General features: G+C 38.5%; 1 protein-coding gene across 1 annotated transcript; it reads right to left on the reverse strand.

The window, feature by feature from the left end:
- Positions 1-591: 591 nt before the first annotated feature.
- On the reverse strand, positions 592-1964 carry LOC132054940 (uncharacterized). The gene is made up of 2 exons (XM_059446872.1): positions 726-1964; positions 592-691 (listed from the first exon to the last, which is right to left on the reverse strand). Exons 1-2 carry the CDS (start codon positions 1760-1762, stop codon positions 688-690), a joined length of 1041 nt encoding a protein of 346 aa, XP_059302855.1. The 5' UTR covers positions 1763-1964; the 3' UTR covers positions 592-687.
- Between the last annotated feature and the right edge of the window lie 9332 nt (positions 1965-11296).

The raw sequence follows: 11296 nt of genomic DNA on the forward strand, positions 1-11296 counted from the left end.
CCTTCCCCCTTTTGGCATCATCGAAAAGTAATTAAAGTACAGCCAGTAAGAAGTTCAAGTATATTAACTCGGAGCCACTGGGGCAACAAAACATGAACAGAATGGAGGTAAGCAAGCTAGCAATAAAGCTAAAAAAACAGAGTGATTGCCTAATAAGGAAAAGCATAAAAGCAGATGGTAATCAATTCAATGTAGAAATATGATATTAAACTGCAATTGTACCACAAGTCAGGGGAAAAACTCAAAAAGGATTATGAATAACAAGGTTTAGAGAAAAAGATGACAGGTTTGGGAGGATAGGGATTGGGGAGGATTACTGGGATGGTTTAATGCTTGAAGGAGTTTATCAATTCTATCACTATTGGCTCATTGATCCTTTATTATTTGGTCTCGAAGCACATCCACTCTGACCCTTAACTGATCTCTCTCAACCCTCAGTCTTTCAATTTCCTCTACTGCTTCCGTACGGGAACCTGGTTCTTTTGTTTATTTAGTCAATTGAGCTTTCAGAAGGGCATTTTCTGCCTTAAGCTGCTGAGTTTCTACATTAGCCACTTCTTGAGCTTTAATCAAGATTGAGATGGTGGAAGTTGTCGACACCTACTCCTTTAGGCACATATTCGCAGTCTTCCAAGGTAGCCAGGGAGAGCATGTGCTCCTTTGTCCCTATGGTAGCTTTTCCCGTTCTCAGCTTGAAGTGCACAAGTACCTTAGTTAGAAGGAACCCATAAGGGAGATCAGATTTGCCTTGCACTTTTCTCACTACCTTGATCATCCGCTCAAACATGATGGCCGACAGGTTGATTGGTTCAAACATTGATAGAGCTTCCATAAGGACCAGGCCTGCCATCGTCATAGTAGAGCATTCTTCAGTTCTTGGCAAGAGCACATTGTTGAGAAATTCAAAGACCTGTTGGTACTCAAGTTTCAGCTCTTTTTTGGAAGGGCTTGCTTTGGTTGCATACATTCCATCCTTAACAATCACATTCTTGAACCCGGTGGATCCCTTTCCAGTTATGGCTCGTACCCCATCAGTTTTTACTCCCAAAATATTTGCAAGTATTGACTCAGTCAACACAAACTCTGTCCCGTTCACAGTTAAGGCCAGAGTACCATCATCAATCCGGCATAAGCTTTCATATAGTTCAATTACCTCAGCCTCGTATACACTGGGTGCGGGTGGAGTAAAGAGATGCATCCAATTTTGAAATTCCACCATTTCCTTCAGTTCTTTCATTCCTGGTTCCGCACCGAGGTTAGTATCAAACACCTTTCCAAAAAGGACTCTTTCCTTTTTCGTACTTTCTTTCCTCTTTTTTGCATTAATTTCACTTTTTTGTCTCTTAGAGGGACCGGGTGCCTCATTGGTACTCATCTTTCTCTTTTGTTGTGAAGAAGATTGAGTATCATGTTCCTCTCTTCTCATCTCTTCCCTGCTTTCATTGACTGATTTTTCACTTTTGTTACTCTCAGTCATAGTGCCCAAATGACTTTCCCTTTCACTCTCCCTTTCTTTCTTGGAGTTTCTTCTCATCAGAGGAGATTCCTCTTCGTCCTCAACTTTCTCATCACCCAGTCTACCTGCAGTGGATGGATTGCTTGTTCCATCAGATTTATTTGATTCACTAGCTGGTGACCCTGTTCGCACCTTCCTGTTCCGCATTTTTGTTCTAGTGGGCTTCTGAGCAATATGTTTTCTAACAGTGTAAGTTCTCCTTTTCCTTCCCTTAAATTTCTTTTCCTCATTCATCCTTTGTTGCATGCTGCCGAAGGTCTGATTTTGTACAGAGCGCAATAGAATGTCTCCGTCAGAGTTAGTATTTGAATCTAACTTTTCTTTTGAAGCACCTGGTAAGGGGGATTTTGGGTTTGATACATTGGTGTTTTAATCAGAGGAGGTTGGGTACTTTGAGAGTGAATACTTAGAATCCATTTGCTCTAGTTTGAAAAGGGTTGGTGACACTTAGCAAAAACTTGATAACAGGGAGGAAATGTGGAGTGGCTCAGAGAGATACTAAGAGAGAGAAAGAGAGAGAGATGTAAGGAAGAAGACTAACAGTCTGAGAGTATGAGTGAGGGGAGAGAGAAACAAGAGAGGTATTTTTAAGGTGGCTGAGGTAACGATTTAGATTGGGTGTAAGGAAAAAGAAGAGGGTTGGTTCAGGAGAGAGGCAACAAGTTGGATGGGACGTTATTTTGAGATTTAACGAAAGAGGTCACTAGGATGACTTGGAATATTTTAGCAGTTCAAAGACATATGTGAGCACTGAAGAGACTACTAACCTGAGTCACAGAGACCAGGTCTCTAGACAATTTTCTTGAAGCTATCAGGCAGTAACTCTGAAGTGTGCAAAATTGCTTGTGCGTAGGCTGTCCTAGTCCTGTCATGCATATATACCTGTAACAGTATGAGAGTGAGTTAGACATAGCCAAAAAACACTTATTAGCAATGTGCCTTTCCTACGGCCGTAGCCATTCTTGTTGGATGCCTTCCATGAGATTTCATCTTCATGCAGACGCTTTAGAGGTTGAACCCATCAAGATCAAGTGCCACCATTTCCTTCCTTTCTATATGTCCGACCTTCTAGTAATCTATATCAACACACCATGCAAAATTTAGGATTATTTCTTGAAAACACGAGAGAGAGACCAGGTGTGCAGTCCCTTTCTAGATACTTTGGGTAACACTAGAGAATTGCCAGCTTCCTTTGCCCTTTTTTTTTTAATTTATAACACTTTTTCCCATCCTTTATGGCATCATTCCTCAATCCTTCTTGGAAATCTTCATGCCATTAGAGAATGTGGCTTATTTTCTTTCATTATTTGAAGTCCACTTTCTATAACCGTGAATCCTGGCCTGCAACATCATATATCAAGGATTTGTCTCCCTTTTAAAAAAAAAAAAAACACATCCTGCTGGGAAGGCTTTGATGATAGACTTCTTTAACTAAGTCCATGAATCTTAGAGCTGTCACTAATCGTCAACCATGTTGACTGCTTTCTCTCTCTCTCTCCCACCTGTGAGCGATATCACTGATTTGATTTGGAAACCCAAACCATCTTGGGTCCCTTATAGTTATAGAAAGGGTGAATCAAACTCCTCTTAGCCCACATGGGCAACATAATTTTTTTTCTTTTTCTGAGGGCTTCTCTTTTGAGGATCAGCTCCTTCCATTCTCTTCTGACCACCTTTCTTCTGAGGACCTGCTCTTTCTATCCCAACTCCCTTCTTGACAGAGTTCTTATTTTTCTGAAAGGACTCAATCCTTGCTTTGCAAGCCTTCTTGTAATGACCTGCTTCAATGAGTGCACAACCAGTTTTCCGTTGTGGAAACATATTTACTGTAGGGGTTGTAGGATGTCTTTTCCTTCTCAAACCCAAGTCCTTCTCTACTTCCTCCCTTACTCTTGTACCTGGAGGTGATTACGTCCGTGGACCAGGTCCACTTGAGGGTTTTGTCAAGATCGAACTTAACCCTTTTTAAATTTTCTTTTAACTGCTCATTCTTCTCAATCTCAGCAGTAGGGCTCAGTTTCACTTTCTTCAGCTCATTTTCAAGCTCCAGGTGAGTCTCACATGCTTCACCTTTTCCCTTTGAGGGAAATTCCACACTTCTTCTCACTTGACTCTCCAACATGATGTTTCGTTAGTTTGTCTCATGAATCTGTTTCTTCATTTCTCCAATGGACATACACAACTCATCCCTTTCTTCCTCGATCTCATCGATTACCTGATTTAGCTCGCCCTTCTCAGCAACCAGAGCGTGACACATCAATTAACACGCTTGAAAGTGATATGAGTTTATTATGAGAGTAAACTTTCAGATTTTTCTTTATGTCAAGAAAGTTTACCTCCTTGTCCTCATCATCATCATCATCCGTGTCAGATTCAGCCATGAGCTCAAATATAGACTCATATTCAGTTGATTCATCTTCAATAGCCATCATTGATGTGTCCCCTTGGTCATTCTTATCTTTAGATTCACTAAAAGAATCTCCCCATGCGGCAAGAGCTTGCTTCACCAGCTCATCAGCAACTTCTTTTCTTCTGAACTTTCTATCGGGAACTTGGTGTCTCCTCGCAGTCCTGTCATAATTGTCCTACTTGTTTTGAGGATAATCTTTTATGAAATGACCAGGTTTCCCATACTTGTGACAGCAATTGTCATTTCCTTTGAAATTTTTGCTAAAACTTCTTGTCTTAGGGATTTCGCTATTTTTCTTGATTATCTTATGAAATCTCCGCGTAAGATAAGCTATTTCAGATTCATCGTCACTTGAATCTCCTCTGGAAGCTTTGAGAACCAGATTTCTCTCTTTTTTCACTTCATTATTTTCTGCCTTCTTCAAAGTCATCTTCATCTCGTAAGTCTTGGGATTTCCAATGAGTTCATCAATCTTCAGCTTGCTGAGATCCTTGGCTTCATAGATGGCATTTACCTTGCTGTTCCAAGAATCAGGTAAACAATAAGCAACTTCCTCACCAGTTTGGTAGTTGTGATGACCTCTCCTAGAGAGTTGAGCTCATTGATTATAGAGGTGAATCTAGTGTGCATATCGTGGATAGATTCATCCTCTTTCATTTTGATCAGCTCATACTCTATAGTGAGCATGTCAATCTTGGAGTTTTTCACTTGAGTTGTCCCTTCGCGGGCAGTTTGGAGAGCCTCCCAGATCTCCTTAGCAGTTTTACATGAAGTGACTCAATTGTATTCTTCTGGTCCTATACCACAGATAAGAATCTTCTTTGCTTTAAAGTTCTTTTCCACAGCTTTCTTGTCTGCATCAGTGTATGCCTTCCTTGTCTTTGGAGTGGTTGTCAGACTTCGGTTCATCTTTGTTTACAGGAACATGAGGATCATCACAAATAATGTCCGACAGCTCTGAGTCTTCAGCCATAATGAAGTCGTGCATTACGTCTTCTACCACCCGTAGTATTTTCCGTTAAATCTCGGTGGTCTGGTAGTCGATTGTCCTTCTTCTAAGTTTGATGAGGCTACCATTTCACAAATTATTTCTAGGTGTTAGCCTTTTAGAAAACACCCGCTTTGATACCAATTGATGTAGGCTATGCATCCACTAAACAATATATGAGGGACTTGGTTATCCGTCAGTTCCCTGAGACAGTTCAGAAGTAAATAAACAAGATATTATCGTGAAAACTCAAGGGATTGAAAATCACTACCTACCTCGTAGGATTTCCAACTTTACTACACTGAACAACTTCAGATTACAACTCTTACAACCTAGGAATTAACGCACTTAATCCCTCAACCCTTACAATACCCCTATTGTAAGCAAATCTTGACTAACTCTTAGTCAAAGACACTCTAATACACCTAGACTAACTCTAGTCTAGTGTACCACTCAAAAGCTTGTGAAGATAAACTTCCTACAAGCAATCTTTGAGGATTCAAAATACCCACAAACAGCTTCTTAAAAGAGAAGAGTAGGTTTATAGTTTAAAACTCAAACAAACAAAGACTTACAACAACCTAAAGAACGTAGACATAATCTGGTGTCTGCATTAGGTCCTTCGGCTTGTAAGTGGTTTGTTCTTAAGAGCACTTGAGAACTTGTGGAGGCAAGGTTTGCACAAGATAGTTTAGGTTTTCAAGTAATGCCCAAAATGTTGGAACATGTTGTATATATATTGGGGAGCATGTGGGTGTGATAGAGACCACTCATCCCATGTTTGATTTAAAGCATGGCCGCAACACTGTTGTATAATTGTGCGATGGGCGGTAACTTTATAGTCATATCGCCGATCGTACGTCATACGAGAGAGATCGCAAACCAGGTCTCTCTCTGTTTCTCCAGCAGTTTGACAATCATCAAAATGTAGAATACACCTAGTCCTTTTAGAGATCCCTCCACTCTTAATTATAGGTCTCAAATTCAAATCTGAGAATTAAAAAAAATCCTTGGTAAAGAGCTAGCATAGACGAATTTAAAATCTAAACTTGACAAGTGAATTAAGCTCCTACCCTTGAAACCATTACACTTTTGAAATTAGTTTACAATTTAATACAACACATATATTATGCTTCATATAGAAAATACTAAGTAATTGAATCTGGTGAAACAAGTTTCAGGGATGGTGTGTGATACTCGTCCAGACATAAGTTGCAAGATCAAACCAAATAGAGTCTTAATGGTTATTTCAGAAAGTTACTTTTCTTTATAACAGAAAAGTCCTTAATTATTGTCATTTCACCTACAAAGTCACTCAACTAATTTAGTTGATATTTTCGAGAGATATTGCTTAGGTGGAATATGTTTATGTCAAAGTACTCTTTTAAAATAAACTAAAACTATCCATTTTATCCAGTAAATTAACTCCACTTGTCCGACCTGCTAAAATTAATTGGACGAAAATATAGTGCAGCTAACCCCTTTTATTTTACATTTACCGATTCCCAACCCCCCCCCCCCCCCAACCCCCACAAAATAACCATGGGTTTCTCTTCCTCTCACTCGATTTAGGTTTTTTTTTTTTTTTTTCCGTCTTCAAGCTAAGCTCTGTGCCTTAAATGGCTTCTTATTCAACAAGTTCAGAGGAGTGAATATATAGTTACACTTGTATCTTCTACCCGTTTAATTTAATTTGGCAGGTCACATGTCGAGCGGGTTAATTTACTGATAAAAATGGATAGCTTTTTAATTTCAAAAATTTTGCTTAAGAAAAAATTTACGCAACAATATTTTCAGGAAGTATCACTTGACCTGATTGAGTGATTTTATAGGTGAAATGACAATAATTGATTGACTTTTCTGTTACAAAACAAAGGAAAGTGAGTTTTTAAAATAATTACCAACAGTTGAGTGATGGTCTAAAAAATCAGCTCAATGTATTAATGGTGTTGCAAAGTTACTTACACAATCATATTAGTTAAAGGGTAATTATAGATAATTTTTAGGATTTTTGAACTCTATGTTGATTTGGAAAAAATAACTACCCCGTTTAGCCCATCTTTACTTTTTTACCCGCGTTAGCCTCCAGAGCATCTCCTTCATCCTCTCTGCTGAGAGCACTGAAACCACTGGAACGACCCCATAGACCCTGTTTTCACCCCAAAACACCCGTCAACATCACTACTGGAATCGAACCCACCACCAATAGAGCACCATTTGAGAATCTCATTTTTACAGCTTCATCGTTGAGCTCTCAAGATCCCCTGTTACACCATCAAACCACCCCTGTACCACCAGATCTCCACCCATAAACCACTAATCTTCATATTCATTTCGATTTTCCCCGTCATTGATCTTAAGTTTGCTTTGATCAGGTCTTAGCAAAAACAAATGGGTAAAGTGTGTATAAACCTTTTATACATTATTATACACTTTAATATAGTGTAGAAGTGTGTATAAAGACCTCTTATACTTTATGTATAAACACCTCTTATGTATAAGCACCTTTTGTATAAGTTTGTATAATATTGTATACTAGTGTAGGAGTGTGTATAAACACGTTTTATACATTATTATATACTTTTATACGAGGTTGATACATTGTCTACAATAAGTGTATGATGTAGTATATCGTGTGTATAAACACTGTTGCAAAAAAAAAAATTGGATATGCAAATGTAACTTAAAAGTATGGTTATGGGATGTGATTTTTTTTTTTGCTGGATTGTATATTTTTGAAATTTCCCCTAATTTTTATGACAAACATTAATTAACAATCTAATAAAAATGATAATCAACATGTTGTTACTTGTTAAATTCAACAAATAGCATAAATTTTTCTTTAGGTTAGTATTTAAATTATGTCCCGCGTTAGTTCATGAGTTAAATTTTCCTTTGATAGCAAAAATCCATCAAACTGCTTTTAAATGCGAAATTTAGCACATTAACTACTGGTCTAAAAAAAGGGTCATACGTTGCAAATAATCTGGCAAATTTATATTGAATGTTCTAAACCTCACATATAGTTCTAATTCTTTGTCAATCAATTTTTTTAAACGTAATGTGTTTTTGTCACTATGCAAGTACCAATTGAGTCAAATGACCTACAGTTCTATGAATGGGAAAAGAAGAGATTGTAATAAATATAAAAACTTTATAGTGTTAGTGATAGGAGCTAGGAAATACTATTTCAATTGTACTCGAGATTGCATTCATTTTCTTTATCACTTTTTTTGGCCTGTTGGCGGTAAGAGTCAAAACTTCATGGCTGACGAGACCTTAGGGTTGATTCTTGATCTTCACAATGATGGAATGAGCTTAACTAAAAAGATATAAACGATGACAACAGATCTCTTCCTTTTTCCAGTCAAAAAAGTGTTTTCCTCATCAAGGATTTATTATATATTATCGCACTATTGTTACCGGATGTAACCAATCCGGAATTGACCTAATAGTTCGGATATATATATATATATATATATATATATATATATATATATATCTGACAATTGTAGTCAAATTGTACTTATGGTAATATATGAATTGTCCTATTAGAATAGGATAATTTTAGGGCGGTGACTTACTTGTACATAAGATGGTCATATTGTGAATGAAAATACAGAGAAAATTCTCTCAAAATATTCTCGTCTCTTTACTGCTTTTAAGCCACTTTCAATTTTAGCATTATATTAGAGCTGAGTTAGGAAGAACAAGAAAAATCCTAGAAAAACGTAAGGAGGACACTGGTGACAGTAAGGAGGACACTGGTGACAAAGGGAAAGGAGTCCGTGGTAAAGAAGGCAAGAATCAGAGAAAGACAATCTCTCCATACGTCATTACATCAAATGACAACCCTGGAGTTGTGGTAACACAAATCCAATTGAAGGGAGAAAACTATGAGGAATGGGCTAGGTCCATGCGGACGGCCTTAAGAGCAAGAAAGAAATCCAATTTCGTTGATGTAATAAGTAAAAAGCCGGACGAAGAGTCACCAGATCTAAAGACTGGTGGATTATTGTTGGTGTCGTGGATTCGCAACATAGAACCGACGTTTCTCTTGACTATCTCTCATAAAAAGGAAGAGGATGAATTGTGGACAAGCATCCGGGAGCATTTCGCAGTTGTTAACAGTCCTTGGATGCAACAACCGAAGGCGGAACTTGCAGAGTGCAAACAAAAGGGTAGGACCATAGTGGATTACTATGGAAAACTAGCAAAGCTCTGGGAAGAATAGACAAATTACGAATAGATCCTAACTTGTACATGCGGTAAATGTACATGCAATTTGGGAACGACCCTAGAGGCCAAAAGAGAAGAAGAAAAGGTGCATCTTTTCTTCATGGGATTGGATGAGACGATCTATGAGATAGTGAGGTCAAACTTACTGGCACAGGACTCGTTTCCATCTTTGAACAAAGTCTATTCAAAGCTGGTACAAGAAAAGAGTGTGAAAGGTTTCACACGTAAAACTGAGGACTATGAATTTTGCGGTACAAGAAAAATAATCTTACCGGGAACAAGGTAAAGGAAAAAATAATAGTATGTTTTGTACGCATTGCAAGAGGTCCAATCACGATGTTGACGGATGCTTCCAACTTATCTGTTATCCGGAGTGGTGGCTGAGTAATCAAAAAGGCAATGGGAAGACATGTGGTCGGGGATGAGGATAACCTCAATAACAAAGAGGTGGCCCGGGATCCAGTCAGGAAAGAGGAAACAATCGGGTTAACACTGTGGTGATCAAGGATGGAAATCAGGCAGAACTGGGACCGGAAAACACAGGCCGAACAAGACTCTCTGAATTGAGCAACGAGGATTGGTTCATATGTTGAAGTCATGAAAGATGAACACAAACGACAAGATGGATGGTAAGACCAAAAAATCATCCTGAATTATTGACTACGGGGCTAGCAACCATAAGACAGGTAATCCGAAGGAGCTATGTAATAAATGGTACATTCCCGAGTGTCTGGTTGGACTTTCGTATGGAAGTAAATCAGTGGCTACTAAAGAGGGAACGATCAGGCTGAATGATATGATATAGTTGAAGGATGTTCTTTATGCTTATAATTTAACATGCAATTAATTTCTGTGTAGAAACTGATTGATCTTTTGGATTGGGATGTAACATTTAACAAAGTTATGTGTGTTATACAAGACCCCAATACAAGAAAGCTGATTGGAACAGGTGAACGACAAGGTGGACTTTACTACTTCGGGAACGTACCACTAATACGAGCTATGAAGGTAGAAGCCGTAGATTGGTTCGAGCTTTGGCACAAGCAACTGGGATATCCTTCAGTGCAAGTGACTAAATGAATTTTTGCATTAGGTCTAAAAAAGAGTGGTGTTAGGTTAGATAAAGAATGTGATGTTTGTCAAAGGGCAAAACAAACAAGAAGCATATTCTTTTTAAGTGATAATATAGTTATTGAGATTTTTTAATTGATTCATTGTGATTTATTGGGGCCCTATAGGACTCCCTCTTCTTCTGGTGCCTCATACTTTTTGACTATTGTGGATGACTGTTCTCGATCAATGTGTATTTTTCTATTGATTGATAAGAAAGAAGTGTCCCAAGCTTAAAATTTCTTCGCTTTGGTGGACCGGCAGTTCGGTAGACAGCTAAAGACAGTTAGAAGTGACAACGGAACTCAGTACACATGTATGAAGAATTACTTTTTTGAACATGGAGTTCTTTTCCAACCATCTTGTACAGGGACGTCCCCACAAATTGGAAGGGTCGAAAGAAAATACCGTCACATTCTCAACGTAGAACGAGCATTGAGATCTCAGGCCTATCTTCCAATAAAGTTGTGGGGAGAGTGCGTTTTGACTACCATTTATCTGATTAATCGAACACCGTCCTCAGTATTGAAGGGAAAAACCCCTTATGAGATCCTGTATGGAGGTTCTGTAAGAGGGCTTAAATATCGAGTGAGAAGAAATCGAAGAAGATTGTATATAAAAATCTGGAGAATAAATGGATAACACTAGGGAAGACACCCGGATAGACACAGTCCGGACATTAGATGCTGGACCTGAAGTCCAGACTGACTCAGGCAGGATAGAGACCGATTTGGATAGAGAACATACTGAGGATTTCAGGACAGATGAAGTCCGCATTGAAGAAACCCGGTTGGAGGAACAAATGGATCAGGGAAAACGACAGAAATATGAATCAGTTCGTTTGCGTGACTATGTTACTAAAACGGTCCAGAAGCAAAGTCCATCAGATTGTCCACCTGCTCCTCAGCAACCTTTAGGTGCACCTTATCCTCTAGCTCCTTATATAACTTGTGACAATTTTTCCTTGCGACACCGAAATTTCCTTGTAGCTATTACTATCTGAAACGAGACCAGAAATTTCTCGGAAGCAATG

Source organism: Lycium ferocissimum, chromosome 4, assembly GCF_029784015.1.
Source record: "Lycium ferocissimum isolate CSIRO_LF1 chromosome 4, AGI_CSIRO_Lferr_CH_V1, whole genome shotgun sequence".
Lineage (NCBI taxonomy): Eukaryota > Viridiplantae > Streptophyta > Magnoliopsida > Solanales > Solanaceae > Lycium > Lycium ferocissimum.

What these genes read in the sequence shown, in the direction of transcription:
- LOC132054940 (XM_059446872.1), bottom strand. Translation starts at nt 1,762, where the DNA reads ATGCAACAAAGGATGAATGAGGAAAAGAAATTTAAGGGAAGGAAAAGG.